The 17,011-nt window shown below is 40.2% G+C and overlaps 1 protein-coding gene across 4 annotated transcripts in view; it reads left to right on the forward strand.

Moving 5' to 3' along the window:
• FGD3 (FYVE, RhoGEF and PH domain containing 3) overlaps positions 1-17,011 on the forward strand; it is a 137,602-nt gene that overhangs the window by 39,257 nt on the left and 81,334 nt on the right. The window contains exon 1 of one of the 4 annotated variants that reach the window (XM_078385342.1): positions 5,559-6,023. The exons of 2 other annotated variants lie outside the window; for them this stretch is intronic. Coding sequence is in view for 1 of the 2 variants with exons in the window: in XM_078385340.1 (XP_078241466.1) it covers positions 5,818-5,875 (58 nt within the window). In the remaining variant the exon portion in view is untranslated. Of the gene's footprint in view, positions 1-5,558; positions 6,024-17,011 lie in introns of those variants that run through there. One more of the 4 variants, XM_078385340.1, reaches the window with a different exon arrangement.

Raw genomic sequence — 17,011 nt, forward strand, 5'->3', positions numbered from 1 at the left:
GGAGGCTTAGTTTGTTTCAACACCTATCAATGTTGCCCATTCTACACGAAAGGCTAAATCATACTGTATTAGTCTAGAATAGAAGAATTGTAAAGTTTGGTGTATTCTCCTACTCTGAAGTAGGACTTCCTATCCTTGAAACATAGCCCTTTCATTCTTGTCCATAAGAAAAAAAACCTGAAAGAAAAGAAACTCCAGAAATTCCATTCCTGTGTTGCTTTTACATTTAGGAAGTTCTGCCTATTACAATCCTTCCTCTTGCGGTCTGTGGAGCTCTCCTATGAATCAGCCTGTGTATTCAGACAGCCTTCTGAGACTCTGTTCTAGGTTCTTTCATGCAAATTTTACTTCAAGTCTGTGCCCATATGCTTACACACATGCACACCAGCATGGTGTCTTCAGCCTGTGACTACAGGAACGCCAGTAGTGCATGGGAGAACTCTGATAAGTTTGCTGGTTGAGTAGGTCAGCTGTGGAAATAAGGCCTTTTCCATGCTGCTGCACATAGTGAACATAATTCATATCTAAACTGGCCCAGAATTTAACTGAAGTAGGTGTTCTGCTTAGTTGTCAGTATAGCGCTATAGTCTGTCAGATGAGTGAAGTGAAGCATAGTTTTTGGGTCAGTTTTTTTTCTTCTGTTCGGTGTTTTCTGCTTGTAACACTATGACTTGGATAAAGGATAGATTAAGACCTCTTCACATGCTCAATTTAAATATAGAAGAAGCATGCAAAAAGTGGAAGTGTGCTATCCCAGGCACTCTGTCTTAATTCCTGTTACTTTCCCGTATGCAGAAGGTGACGGAGATGGATGGGGACAACATGCTCTTCCTTCTCACATTTGTCTTTTTCTATAGAAGGAAACCCCAAAAGAGGGCTTAAATGTTCTGTGGGACTGATGGCAGCCACCCATCAGAAATAATAGCGATCCAGAGGATAGTAATGGAAAGCCTTTTTTCCTTTGCCTGCTGCAAAATTGGCAGATGGCCTCATGAGCAGGTCTCTGAGATTGGTTTTTAATGCCCGGGCAGCTTCAGGCAGACAGTCCATTGACTAATATGGTCTCACATGTTTTAGGGCTTTATCTGCTAAGACTGAAATGAATCAGTAGCCACTGTAACTGATATGGATTTAGTTTTCTGTGTTCTGATTGCCTAGTGCCCACGAGCAACTGGGCAGCTGCATTCTGGACCTCTTGAAATTTCGACCCACAGTAATCTGACTTGGATATGACTGGAACAGGGGTGGAGAAAGTATGGCCCCTCAGATAATCCCAGCATTCCTCACTACTAGGGCTGACAAGAGTTGTTGTCCAACAACATCTGGAAGGCTTCACTTTGCTCACATCTGGACTTCATAGTACCCATGGTAAGTTCTGTTTTCTTTTTCTAAAGATGTGATCACAACCAGTGTACCCACCGAACCTGGTAAAAGGCATCCCTAGGCTCCAACACCACCTGCATTTTGACAGATGGCTCCAAGTTTACAATGAAGCTGCAATCCTAGTCCTAGCAAGCTTGATTTTATCCTCTAGTCCAGATTGGCTGGCTTCTTTGCCTCACCTTGTCTGGATAATTTTCAGTTTACAAGCCTTTATCCATCCCCAGGCCATCTGAAGAAGTAAGAGTTTCATACTGTCCTTGGGATAGATCAGTAGACTCCTTTTACTATTTTCTGAAACCAACCTTCCAAGAAGGATTGGAACCATCACAACATGGCTCTATTGTGCTTTCTGTGGAATTCAACCTCAGTTTTTGAGAGCGAGGTAGTCATTTGACTGGAAGCCCAACATTCACATATAAAGGAATCTACCTTTTGTTATATGTTCCTCCTGAATAGCATCCAAAACAAGAAGTGGGGCTGAGCACTTCATCCTGCTTTTCAACCCGCTAATCTGTGCATGGTTGACAAAAAAAGAAAGAAAGAAGAGGAAAGAAAAAGATAAGACAAAAAAGAAAAAGGAAAAAAAAGATTGGGAAAGCTCAAGCATTTACTGCAGAAAATGTTTGTACAAAAATTTAAATAGATTTGGTCCAGCTCTGGAATGTAATTACTGTTTTAATTCTCAGCTTCATCCATATAATTAATCATAATGGTAAAATGGACTACGTGAATTCCATATAATCTGTTTCTCTCAAGAATCCTTTAGAAACTCTGCAGTGGCAGGACATGAAGGAGACTGAGAAGGAGGCACTGCTGTGCTTCTCTCCTTTTCCAAGACTCTGTGCTTAAGTAGGTAGAGGCTTGCTCACCCCTTTGCTTGATTTAAAACCAGAGTGAAGAATTTTGAAGCATTTGCTCTGGGCATTTTTTTGGGGTCGAGGAAAGAAAAAGGGGAGAACATTAATCATCTTGAGACAGTCACACCAAAAGTACAGCATGGCTAGTCATGCAGCTGTGGGCTAATCTCAGCTTTGTCGAGGCATCAGTGGGAATGCTTCAGCAGTCTACAAGATCAGTTTACCCAAGAACAGTTGCAGGGCATTCAACCCCAGAATGTGCTCTGTGGACACAGTCAGCTTTGAAATACTGTCTCCAGCTCTCTGAGAGACTACCGTAGGTTTTGCCGTAATGCCTGCCACGTAATGCGTTGTGGTGTTACAGCTTTAAAGTAGTAATGGCACTTGATTTCAGTAGCCATTCTGTGAAATAATCAATCTTTCGTTCAGTCCCATAGGATGTTATTGATACAAATATGCCTATGTAAGTAACGTCTAAGGCAATGGGAAGAGGTTCCTCCCTGGGGTAATGCAGGCTGATAGACGACTAAGACACACCTGCTCCACCTAGTTTAATGTTAGACAGGCATGGTACAGAGTTTTATTATTTTGCTTGGTCTTTGGAAGAGGCAAACAGTTGGGGAAGTATTTAGGTTGTTTTGTATTTCATAGATACAGAAGGTAACCAGTGAAGAAGTACTGTACCAAATTGGATCAATGAAGGCAAAGAAAGAATAAAACACATAAAATGTACAGGTTAGCTGAAAATACCTTGGAGAGTGGTTTGGATGTAATGCATCATCATTGTTTGGAGTTGCTATACCTGAGGTTGACATCCATGATGACACAGAAAGAGAAGGAGAGGAAGAGGAAGTCAGAGGAAAAAAGTTGGTCCTTCTGGCCTCATTCCAGAAGAAAAGGGTCATATTGAAAAGCCTCCCCTGCCATTTTGCATTGGTGCATGTCCATGTCTCATTTCTTAGGAGACACTGACTTTATAGCAGGTCGATAAAAATTAATGATTTTTTAAAAATAAAATTAATTTAAATAAAAATATTTAAATAATGAATTACTTCCTATTTTTTTAAAAATTAAACAGTGATTTAAATCAAATCCACCCTGCTTTGTAGCTTTTAAGATAACTTGAAGCTTTTTAGATTCACTTCATCTTCAGTGTGGAATACAATCACATCATGTAGGTGCTTTTCCATAGAGCTTGTGTGGAAGAAATAATATTCAAGCTTCTCCCAAAGGAAGGCTAAATATAGCTTCTTATGATTGTTGTTTTGAGAATTTTTGGATGCACACTCTCTTTCTCAATATAATATTATCATGATTGGAACAATGATTCATTTGGAAAACCAGTCATTGCAGTTTTTGAAAGATGAGATAGTGGCTGAAATCCTTTTGGTGCAACTCTGCAGAAGGCTGAGACTGCCGTCAGATTTGGCCTCTTATTGCTAATTAAAAGTTTAGGATTCCTCCCCCATCAGGTTGGAAGGCTCCCTAGGGATCCCTTTTGTCCCGGAGAAGACTTCTGAGGCTTTGGAATGGAGGGGGGAGCCTTTAATATCCAAAGAAGAAAATCCTTCAGTGGAACTCATGGTAGCAACTTTTGGATAGTAAAGACTCCATCCCTTGACCCCCAAGGACTTCTCCAAGATGAAGGGAATCCCTAGGGAGCCTCAGAATCTGGGTGAGGGGTGTTAGAAACTTTTGACCAGTGATTAAAGGTTGCAATTGATGACATCATGTGCTTTGAGTGTGCAGAGCTATTCCAATAGGATTACACCCATTGATTTTAAAATAACCAATACATAAATACAAAGATTGAAATGGCCTGACTTGGCAAAAGGTAGCATTGTGTTTTATTATAAAATTCCAAGGCCTTAAAGTGGATAGGGAACTTTAGGCCATAATAGTGCAGCTCTAGACCTTAGAGGTCCACTCCTGTGCTTTCCCCCCCTTCCAGAGTATTTTCACTCAAATCCTCTAGGTCAGTGATTCCCAACCTTGGCTCCCCAGATGTTCTTGGACTACAATGTGCAGAAATTCGGGCCAACACAGCTAGCAGTAAAGGCCTCAGGGAATTTTAGTCCAAGAACATCTGGGGACCTAAGGTTGGGAACCATTGTTCCAAGTAATGCCACTGAATCACCTAGTGTGATTAAAAAAAAATCCTTGGGAGGATGGGAGACCGAAAATATGGCAGTGCCCCACCACATGCTGGAAAGAGCACACAGAGAGTTTCTCAGCAAAGGGGGACCTTGGCGATTCAAGGGGGCCACATCTGGTCCCATTGGGAAGCTGCATGCAATCTAGGAGATGCCCTTTGCCTCACCTCATTCATGTGTGGAACACCGTGAGCCTTCCTTATGTAGTATCTTCCTTAGTTCTAGGCAGCAGAAACAGCTAGATGGGTTCCCTCAGAACTCACTTTTCTGCTTACATATACAGTAGCTTCTGTGGATGATATCGGGTGCTTTGTACACAGGTAGATATTTTAGTGACAAGAGTACATATCCATATTTTTTCTAATGTGTTATCTTATAAAATTATGACCTGAATGTTTAACCCATCTAGAGACTTAAGAATTTATGAGTGCTACATTTTCCACTACATTTTCTACTTATGCCCTATTTTCACATGTTTATTCAATGCTTGAAAATCACAAGAACCAGTTTGTTTGTTTGTTTTTCTTTAAACAAGGAATTGAAGATTGTGAATGCAGAGTTTTCAATGCAACATGAATAGTTTCAGCTGGCTTTTAATGGGAATACTCACTAGATCCAGTATGGGCTAATGATTTTGAGCAAAATCTCCCTGCAGCATTAGAAGCCATCTGTGGTGTGAGCTGTGCAGCTTACTTCCAAACCTGGGTGTGTGGAGGTTTTTTATTTATTTTTTGTTTGCTTTATATTCCTTTTGTGGGCTGCTGACTGCACAGCATTCATTGATTTCTTATTTATAAAAGACTTCCAGTCTGCCTTTGCAGCTACCAGGAACATCAGTTCACAATTAAAACCCATTTTTTTACTTAGGGAGGTTGATTTTAATTCATCCTAAGTGTTTCTGTCCAGTTCTGCAAAAGTGTCTTCCTTACAACACTCTCCTTTGAAAATATAACTTGCACAAAGACTTCTCTGTGGAAATGCAAATAAAGCACTTTTCAGATGTCCCAGTTTTTGATGGTGTAAGATAGTAACTGCTGCTTTAAAGCCCTTCCTTCTGTGTTTCTGTGTCATGTCTATATGCATTATTAAAATTAGTAATTTAGCTTCAAAGTGGAGCAGTGATCCTAGCAGTAATAGTAAAATACATTTTCTTTCCCTCTTCCACAGTCCCCATTCAGCCTTCCTTCAAAGCTTGTCCCTGTTCAGAGGCAGTATTTGTCATTGAAGGAACCCCCTCCCTTTTGCACATTTATTTCCATGGTAACCCTTTTAAGGCATTCTGCAGCCTGAAAACTACTTTTGCTCTTTCATCATGCAAGCTGGCATTGTGAAGGGCTCCGTATATTTCTGCAGCTCCTGAATGAATATCAAAATAACTGGTACATGGAACTGGAGGACAGTGTTATTTTTTTTAAGAGACCCTCATGAGGGAAGCAAGAAGCAACCTTCATATGACCTACTGTCAGCATGCTGCTTTACTAAGTAAAAGCAATCTTAATTAATTGATTAACTTTGTGGGTAGGTGTTATCAGAATGATCGTTTTGTGAAGTCAACAGGGCAATTCCCTGAATTCACTTCAAGGAAAAAAAATGGGCAGATGGCTGGCTAGGCTTTGCTGGTAAATTGCGGGTAAGCTTTCATGCTGTGATCTATGGCAAATCTCTCTCTTTTTCTCTTGTAAATTCTATAAAGTATATCCAGGAATAGTTTAGAAAATGGTGTCTTAACAGATGTCAGGTTCCTTTGAGTTATGAATCTGTTGTTCTTGCCTTTTTTTATAAAAAAAGAAAGAAAAGGTTCCTTCAGTTGTATTTGCTTTTTCAGATTTTGTGTGCACACAACAGTATTTGATGCTATGCCTTTTTTCTTTCTTTTTCTTTTTGGCTGTTTTTCTTGCTTTAATAATCTGGATTAACTTTATCATCCCTTTAAATGTATATATGGCTTGAGGCTTTTCTTCAAACACCTAATCAGTTTCGACGTATCTTTTAATTAGATGTGAAAGTGGCAGAGCAGTGTAAATTGTGTTTTCCTCATGTATAAAATTATATTAGATTACTTAGATTATTGTATTACAACCTTTCCTTAGAACAAATTGTTGTGCCAGTAACTTTTTATAAAATTATATACCTTTATGTTTTTTTAATGCATGAACTAGAATTATTTGATCTGCAAATAGTGCTATTTTAAAAAGAACATTGGGACAATGTATGGCTCACTTGTGTTATGGCAATAAAAATCTGATTTGGAGCTTTAAAAAATAGTGAAGTATATAATGATTGGAGAATCACCATGACAACACGGTTTCCATTTCACGTTTTCTTACTATACTGTAAAAGCCTTCATGTTTTCACATGCCTTTTTTAAACAGATAGTGGCAATGTATCAGTTCATAATGTGGAAACACTATTTTGTTTTTAACCTAATTTTGACAAAATCATCATTGCAGCTGTATTGTCCTCCGTAGGTTCTATCTCTGCACAATCTACCCTCTTCATATCTTCCCTGTGCATAGCTTAATTGTTCAATTGTAACTGCATGACTATTGGCAAATGTGGAAATGGCAACATGTATGTGCATGGATATATACACACATACAACTTATTTATTTATTTATTTTGTAGAATCAGCCGGGGTATTCATATATAAATAAGGTTATATCATGTAAAATAATTTTACTGGGAAGAATTTCTGCCAGCTTAGCTGAAGATGATGAAGGGTTATGCTTGGACAGGCTTTCTTACAGTGCTCCAGTTAGCTGCCATGAATTTTTTAAATTTTTTTTTGCAAAATCCCTATTGTCCAAAGAATCTGTAAGACGTCTATGGAGATGATAAATGTCTTCTACATAAGTTGCTTCAAATATTTCTTCTACACTATACACTTGCCACATGACCTCTCCTTTTCTGCATTCTCTATTCCCATTCAGCATGGCTTCCTAACATAGTATCAGAACAATATTTTCTAATATGCTTGCTTGTCCGTAAGTACACATACAAATATGCATTTTGAAAATGAAAGGTTATATCAGTACTCATTGTTCCCTATACAAATCCCAGATGGTGGCAAATGTAAAGAAATTAAGCATAATGTTGACAGGTTGGTGGTAGGCTAATAAATACCAGAAGGTCTGTGGACAAAAATCCTTAGGTAAAGTAGCAAGAACTACTCTGGAGAGCTATTGGAAAGTATGAGATCTGCTGATGTTGTAACTTATGGCTTCCTAGACAGATGGCTTGAATATCCATTTTGACATGTCGGAAATGTTTTCATATGCAAAGACTTGGGATATAAATGTAAACTGCCCTGCATTCTGTGTTTTAAATTTTGTAGTGGATTCATACATTATTTCTATTTGTTTGGTATATTTTACCTACGTCTTAGATTAATGCTGTTAGTAAAACTATTACTGTGGAATAATACACACGCAGACATATGTGCATGTGAGTTTGTGCCTTAATCTTACTAACATGGTAACTTGCCATGAGGATACACATCATACTTTTCAGGGACATGATCTTGACAATAGTTAACCTACAAGATTTTTGTTGTTGCTTCCTTTGTACTAAACCTAAACGCTGGTCTCTTTAGGTGTCTGTGTTTACTTGGGCTCCCTGTCTCGAGACACATGGATATTTTGGAAGTGCCAAGAACTGCAAACTGAGTATGGTTCATATGTCCATTAGCAAAGCATACTCTTCCTCTTGTTATTGTGTGCCATTGTTGTGGAAGGCTACCCATTTTTTTCTGGCTGGGAGGATTGCTAAACAGAATGCAGAGTGACTTTTAGTAATATAACAATAAACTTTATTGCTTTTGAAAGCAGGAGAATCACTGCAATGTGCACACATAGAATATGTACAGTATATGGCAAGTCTCACTGAATTTTAAACAGGATACTCAGGGACGTGGTGGCGCTGCGGGCTAAACCGCAGAAGCCTGTGCTGCAGGGTCAGAAGACCAAGCAGTCGTAAGATCGAATCCATGCGACGGAGTGAGCTCCCGTCGCTTGTCCCAGCTCCCGCCAACCTAGCGGTTCGAAAGCATGCAAATGCAAGTAGATAAATAGGGACCACTTCGGTGGGAAGGTAACAGCATTCCGTGTAAGTCGCACTGGCCATGTGACCACGGAAGATTGTCTTCGTACAAACACTGGCTCTATGGCTTGGAAACGGGGATGAGCACCGCCCCCTAGAGTCGAACACGACTGGACAAAAATTGTCAAGGGGAACCTTTACCTTTACCTTTAATGGTAAAATCTAACACATGTCTAAAAACAACTCTAAAAGAATCATGATATTAGGATTCTCTTAAACAACAGACTAGAACCCTTGTCATGGAAAAGTGCATGCCTGGGTCCCTCCAAACTTTAAAAAAAGTATTCCTGAGAGTTGGAAGGAGTCTATCTGCAACGGAATAGGGGCAGGGGTGATGTTGGGGGTGGAGTTGTAGCAAGAAAAGGAAAACAAATGACATTTGGAGACTCTCTAGCAAAAATGGATATGCCTTCCACTTGTACACTAGTACATTTCGGGTCCAAGTCAAGATAAGGGATAAAACACCTAATAGTTGTTGTGGGTTTTCTGGGCTCTTTGGCCGTGTTCTTCAGAACACGGCCAAAGAGCCCGAAAAACCCACAACAACCATCAGATCCCAGCCATGAAAGCCTTCACAAATACGATAAAACACCTAAATTGCTTGGACATGAACTTCTGTGGTTTCCTGTTCTATAGAGATTAAAAGTGCCTCAGCTGGCATAAGATTTATTTAGATTTATTTGTGTTATATTTGGAGTACTCAGATGGGTTCCGACAGAGCCTTAGGCCTAGTATGTTGGTCAAATAACAACTCTTGCTAAGCCATGGCTACGATGGCTAATTTTTGGGAAAATTGCACAGATGATAAAGATAGCAGTCCTTTGTGGCACTCCTGGGGTGGAGCAAAAGAGTGCATGGAAAGTCCAAGGCTTTACTGTGACACATTGAGCCCATCTTTACTTCTTGTTTTCCTCTCTAGTTATTAACTAGTGCCTGACTCCTGTATAAGAGATATAATTATTTTGAAGGCCAGATAAGAGATGGCCTTCAAAATATGATTATTTTGGCCATTATTAATATGATTAGCTATGTAGCCTATACTGTAATCCTGTTTACTGTGGGAAGGAGCTGGTGCTTTGAACAGTGGAGTCCGGCAGAAACAGAAGGGAGATGGTTGTTGTGGGTTTTTCAGGCTCTTTGGCTGTGTTGTAAAGGTTGTTCTTCCTGACATTTTGCCAGTCTCTGTGGCCGGCATCTTCCGAGGACAGCATTCATGTGCTGTCCTCGGAAGATGCCGGCCACAGAGACTGGCGAAACATTAGGAAGAACAACCTTCAGAACACGGCCAAAGAGCCCGAAAAACCCACAACAACCATTAGATCCTGGCGATGAAAGCCTTCATGAATACAGAAGGGAGATGCTCTCCTTTTCCCACAACTGCCACCCTTGCTCACCAAAAAACTGCTCTGGAGGGCTAAAAAACTACAAGAATTACAGAGGAGAGGGGAAGAAACAGAAATCCAGCACCACATTGAATTTAGTCTTATGTGATTCTTAGTTTGCTGGGATTGGATAGGTGAGGGTAAGGGTGAGAGTGCTGCAGTAGAACAAGGAAAGCAAATTTGTTGCAAATTCAGCTGCATCGAGTTTTTTGATGATGCAGTTGAAATGGAGGGAGACAGGGCAAAATTTTGTATAGCTATTAAATAAACGTCTGTAAATAGCCACAAATGATCCTTCCTTGACTGTTAAAACAGAAGATTGTTTTCACTTTCATTTATTAAACTGAACAGTTCATTAAAGGAAGGTTTTGAAAGGATGTGAGGCTTACCAGTTCAGAATGATTTGAATGAACTCAATATGATTTCATCAATTTAGAATGATATGAGTGAATCCATTATTTATCCTTAATCCAAAAGGCTATTTTTACTGTGAAATCTGTTGCATTTCTTCCTGACTAGTTGACCTAGAATAACTCCACATGTATTGACAAGGATCAAAATTCCCACACCATTCACATTAACAGGTAAAGTGCTTGTTCATGTTCATGTAGGAGGCACACACCTACATTTATGACAACTGGTCATCCTGTGCTGCCTTGCAAGACACCGTTCATTGCCTTCTTTTGACGTTAGAAGATACTCAGTGACCTCAGCTGAAAGAGGGTGCTTTCTCCCCGCCAAAGTGTCAGAGGCTTGGCAAAAAAGGGCATCCATTTTGTGTCAGGTCTATTATTTAAGCAGCATTAAATTGATCTAAAAATGTCTATGATTGAACAGTACTTTTTTTTTTGGAACAGCTTTTAATGTGAATTATTTAAGATATGGAATTACATGGCACTGGAGGCTTGCAGGTGTGTGTTTTGTTTTGCCTGGGCATGCTGCTGCTGTTTTTAGACTGGTAACTGACTATCTGAGGCACATATTGTTTCATTGTTCTCTTATGCTGCTCTTGCTTCCAACTTTCATTTGTTTCCACTTCATTATCTATGAAATATTTTATTTATTTTGGTTGATTTAATTGTAAAATTCTGACTACATGTTTCCTTCCATTCTACGAGTATCATTGGGGCTATTTGCAGCCATTTCCCCCCCTTCTAATGACTGGTAAAAAGAGGTATAGAAGCAGTGTGAATAAATCTGTAGCTGGGCCACTGACAGCATGGGACAGATAAACATGGCCGTTCTTAATAATAACAACAATATACATTCTGAAAGCTAAGCAGAAATGGCTGGACATGACTTGGATTGCTCAAGGTCTTAGGCACTGGTATCGTAAGTATACCTATCTCCACTTACTAGTTACCTCTATCATACCAGTGAAGGAGCTACTGTATTCCTTGCATCAGGAACAAGAAGTTAGTGATAAATGTTTTGCTCTGTGGCTGTAGTAGAGCTTATATGTTTGGATAACCACATGACATCTGTAAGGAGGAGATGTGTCTTCACTGATCCTCTTTTGCTTTTGGAGTTATTGAGCGATTAAGAGAGCAAACATATTTATGATATTTATGATAGCTCCAGTAGGTCTCACTTCCTCACCTTTGTCTTTGCCTAGAACAGGCAGGAAATGATATGGAAGACCCTTCCAGACTATCTAGCATTACTTTGTATATTGAGTGGCAGTGACATAGTGGCAACAAGCACACAAACACATGTGTGCGTGCACGCGCGCACACAAAAACGCAAACACCCCCCCCCCGTTTAAACAAATGTGCCACCAACATTCTCTTGCAGTTGGGAAGAAAAAAATCACTTAAAGCAATCCTCTGCTTGTTTTGAATGGTTTTTTCTCTCTCTTTGCCACAAAATATTAGTAGCAAAATACAACAGTTGGTTTTTAGGGTACCACAAGAGGTTCGGGGAACAAAGTGTGATCTAAGGACTGCATGGTTCCTATCCTATCTGCAGATCCTGTGAAGTGCCAGTCTTGTACCTGGTTGCATCTGCCTGGAAGCTTCTGCATTTGGGGCTCCTGGCACATAAATACTGGCCTTTGTAGTTTGGTCTCTCTTTTTGTTGTTTAGTCGTTAAGTCATGTCCGACTCTTCGTGACCTCATGGACCAGAGCACACCAGGCCCTCCTGTCTTCCACTGCCTCCCAGAGTTGGGTCAAATTCATGTTGGTAGCTTCGATGACACTTCCAACCATCTCATCCTCTGTCGTCCCCTTCTCCTCTTGCCACTTTCCCAACATCAGAGTTTTTTCCAGAGAGTTTTCTCTTCTCATGAGATGGCCAAAGTATTGGAGCCTCAGCTTCCAGTGAGCACTCAGGGTTGATTTTCTTCAGAATTGATAGGTTTGTTCTCGCAGTCCAGGGGCCTCTTGGGTCTCTTTTAGGTAACTTGCAAACCGCCCCTCTCTTGTTTGTCTGCATGAGTATTTGTTTGTTTGCTCAACTGAATGTAAGCAATTTTATGTTTATTCTCATGTTATTGTATATCTGATGTGTTTGAAGTTGAAATTTTTGCCTATATCTTAATTCAGTGGTTATCAACCTTGGGCAACCCAGCTGTTCTTGGGCCGCAATTCCCAGAAGCCTTTGCCACCAGCTGTGCTGGCCAGGGTTTCTGGGAGTTGCAGTTCAAGAACACCTGGGTTACCCAAGGTTGGGAACCACTGCCTGTGTATTGCATTTATTTTATCTCATGTTTTGAATCTTGTCATTCTCTTTAGTAAGTTTATGAACTGGAGGCCCAGACTTGCAAACAGTTGCCTTGTAAAAGATGTCACACCTTGTGTTTAAGATGGCTGTGTTATTTATAGATATTAGTGAGTAAGCTTCTCAAAGATTAAAATCTCTGTGTGAATTTCATTGGGGCTGTAGAAACACTAAAATCACAATGAAGGGGAGTGTAGGACACAGGGAGTGCTTATGGTGAAGGCAGTCTAATGTGGAACTAAAGCATCGCCCAACAGTGTGTTTCTGTGTAGTAATCAGATAGTAAACCTGGGATGGAACAAAACTAAACCTTAATTTCAATTAACTGTCTGTGTGATAACTTACCTGTTCTTCATTCCTGTCTGGCAATTGCTTTCATTTGGGTGTTTTTGCAACATTAGCATCTTTGATGTACTGTGATAGTTGACATGTGGCGTTACACATCTGTAAGAGGTACATCTGTTTATTCATTAGTTTGTCAGCTAAGCTTAGCCTGAGGCACAGGGTAGGTAATTTATTTCTCGTGACACCATGAGTTGAATAGGGGAGCCCCACCTGAGTTCTGTGGTAGCCTTTTCTCTTGTATGATGTTTTTTTTCACCCTGTTCATTTTTTAATCACCCCCCACATCCCACCCCTCACGCTCCTAGGACTGTATTAGATCAGAGATAGGCAAGGCTTTTGGTTCTCATGCTTTCCCTCTCCTCCCTTCCTTGAGTGAACTGAAGAAACTAACTCTATCTCTCTCCCTCACCATATGTATTTGCATAATGTGGCTTGGTTGCTTGGATGCTCTGAAGAGGGAGTATGCATCCATCAGATGGCCTCAGGGACAGCTAAGAGGGCAACTACATGGTCAAATACCACAGAATTTACTTTGCTCATAAAATAGATTGATTCAAAGTAGTTTTTTACTGACTGCAGGGCACAAAGGTTGATTTGAATGAGTCCAGCGCTTTTTGCTCCCAAAGCAGATCTCTCTCTCTCTCTCTCTCCACCACTGAGGGGCTTCCACTTTTTCAACCTGGAATGACTGGAAAACGCTTTTCTCTGTGAAGAAAGTTGTGATACTGTCTTTTAAAAATAAGGAAGGAGCATGTCTGTAGTTGTAGATCAGTGATGCAGGCACCATGATTTTAATGTTAGAGATTGGATGCTTGTTCTGAATCCTGCAGGAATACCCTTTCATTGTGAAGCAAAAACGTAGTGTTAATTACTTAATTGTCAGGCCTGAAAGTATTATTAAAATCCTCTGTCTATCAATTACATTTGGTTTTAAATTGGCATGATAAAACTGTGGCCAGAGATGAGGTAATTCTTGCATGTGTTAACTTGAAAGTAAGGGAAGAGAGTAATGGATGGGAAGGGGAAGGGGGTGACCCCTATTACCGAATCATTCTGAAATGTAAATAATGAGTTATTTTTGCAACAATACTATTCAAACTTTTGACGTTCTGTACTCTTAGAATTGGGCCAAGCAGGCAGAAAGAAAATCGGGTCAAATGCACGAGTCCTTAAGAGATGGGTAAGGTTGAAGGCTGCCATCTTCAGAGGATATCTATTAGGATATACAGTATAGCACTTTCTTAACTCATAGAAGAGAAATGTTACCATGTATTATTTCATATATTCTTGTGTGGCAAAAATATCCTTTCTACTATAGTACATTAGTACAGATTGAACTGCAAAGTACAGATTCAATCTGTACGTTACTACAGATTGAACATTACTACAGATTGAACAGATTGGACCCGAGCACAGAAAGAAGAGGGAGGGAGAACCCCAGTGACCCCCCACCCCCCTACAGTGGGAGTAGGGGATTTCTTGGGTCCTCTTTCCCTCCTTCAGCCCTCAAAATGTGTAAAATATATGATGTGGCCCTCATACTGAAAAGTTTGGAGACCCCTGATTAGAGGCTCTCATGTCAGAGCTTCCTGTCCTTCTCATCCATGGCACTGCAGGAATATTAAGTTGTGATTTATTTTAATGGATTGAACATATAATTGTAGAGTTGAAGGGGCTTCCAGGTGTCATCTAATCTAAGCTCCTGCTGAAGCATTTCTGACACAGCCATTCAATCACTGTTTATAATCAGTGCTTCTCTTTGCTGACTACTAGTAGAGCACAGAAGAGGAATGAAACTGAGATGGATCCCAGGGAGCAAGCAACCAGAGTTTGACAGTGGGTAGTATTAAGGAAAGGGTCTAGTGGAGGAAGAGACCAACAAACAAAGAGACAAAGGCAAGACTTTCTCAGTATCCTTCAAGGCAGACAAGATAAAGCAAAGGGGACTCATAGACAAGCAGGAAAAAAAAGTAAAAAGGTAACAGGGACTGTGGAGAGAAGAGACGCTTCTGTAGCTGTGACCTGCAAAGTGTGTACAATGTTTGTCTTTCTGCCTGACAACAACATAGCATACACATGTAGCAAGTGCAAACTGGTTGCACTGTTGGAAGAGAAAGTGAGAGACCTGGAGCATTTAAGACTATAAGAGACGATGAAGAGTATGCAGCAGCAGCAGCCAAGAGAGGCACTGGAGGTAGAAGAACAGCTAGACGAAGCAGAAGAGGAGAATGCTGTGGAGGTAATAAGCACTGTGGAAGAAGAACCATGGAAAAGAGTCGCGTTTTGGAACAAAGGAAGGAGAAGACATTCTTCACCAGGGAACTGCAAAACCACTTTCATGCTTTTTTAAAAAGGAGTCTTGGAGACAGCATTTGGAGGAAGACATACAGCTCTCCCCATGGGAGAACAGGAGACTCAGCCAAGCAGATTCAATGAATACACACCCTATGAAAAGAACACGAGCAGATTAGGTGTTGTAGACAAGTAGACAATTCCCTACTGCGTGGGATTGAAACCGAAATATATCTGAAAGATCTACGGATCTGCCAGGTATGCTGTAGCCTGGAGGAAGGATTGCCATCACACATAAAATCCATTGATGTGTTTCCCTTTCTCCTCACCCATGTCAGAACAAACAACACAGCCAAAGGGGAACTATGAGGAAATTACATAAAACTCTGGGTAGGAAACTTAAGGATTTTGGGACCACGGACTTTGCTTCTTCAAAGATAAACTGCTGCCAATTGATAAGTTGCACCTCACAAGGAAGAATGTGTTTGGCCATAACATAAAGATCTTCCTCAGGAGGTCTTTAAACTGAATTGAAAGCGGAGGGGAGATACAAACTCAGAGGTAAAGACAGATGAATGCTTAGGCACTATAAGAGGAACAGAGCAAGCAGCTTTAAAGGGACCCAAAAATAGTCTTCATAAAAAAGCAAGGCAACAATGGGAATTAGTGAGCATTCCAACGCTGGAGGCATTCAAGAAAAAATAAGACAACAAATCTGTTAGATCTACTTTGATTTGAACTCCTGCATGGAGCCGGAGGTTGGATGCAATGGCCTCCTAGGCCCCTTCCAACACCATTTATCTGTGATTCTGTGAGCTACCTTTGAGTCTGTTCCATTGTTGAACAGCTCTTACCGTCAGAACATTTTTCTGAATGTTGAGTCATATTTGTTTTGAATCAATTAATTCAGATCCTGTCATTTTGAAAAGCAAGAAGCAAAGTTGTTCCACACATACATGTGCACTTACTTGATGGGAGGCAGTTTCATTGAACATGGGGAGTTTTACATCCAAGTAAATTTGCAAAAGATTGTGCTGTAAATTATTACTGGTTACAGTTTCCTTCCAAATATCACAGGGAATGTACTGAAATATACAGAATTAACATGAGAGATTTCTTGGAAGTCTTGGATGTCAAACGGCCAAGATTTTGCTGAATCCATGCTTTCCTAGGTACATCAGTCTAGGTTTTGATGCACCTTCATATATAAATTAATTGCATTTAGTTAATTATAGACTTGGTTTTAGAGTGCCTTAGCTGCTTTTCATTCTGTTTGCACTCTACAGATATATTTAATCTCACAGCAATGGATTTCTGGAGTCAGAAAGAGGGAATGCAAACACAGCTTTTGAAGGCCAGAGCAGCTGCTAAATTAGTCAGACGGTAAGGAAAATTATGCAGAGAGGAAATTAGCTTGAAGAACACATATAATTTGAGCAGATTATTTCTCCACAGTGACATGAAAACTGGGAAGTGATAGTTAAAACAGAAGTAACATATGAATGGAGAAACACATTGTTAGAACTATGACATTTCTCCAGGTGGGAGAAGTTTCCAGGGGCACAATAATTACTTGGGTTGGTTTCCTTTGGAAGAAGAAAGGGCTCTGTAGGCTTGTCGTGGCATGTCTGTAGCATAAGAAGATTGGTTAAGAATAGATGGAAATGTAACGCTGGCTCTGCAGAGATACATGTTTAATGATTATTCTAAACACAAAGTTTGCAAAAATGTAATTATTTTTATTTACACACAACAAAGAGCAACGATGATATGAACACAGC

Source organism: Pogona vitticeps, chromosome 2, assembly GCF_051106095.1.
Source record: "Pogona vitticeps strain Pit_001003342236 chromosome 2, PviZW2.1, whole genome shotgun sequence".
Lineage (NCBI taxonomy): Eukaryota > Metazoa > Chordata > Lepidosauria > Squamata > Agamidae > Pogona > Pogona vitticeps.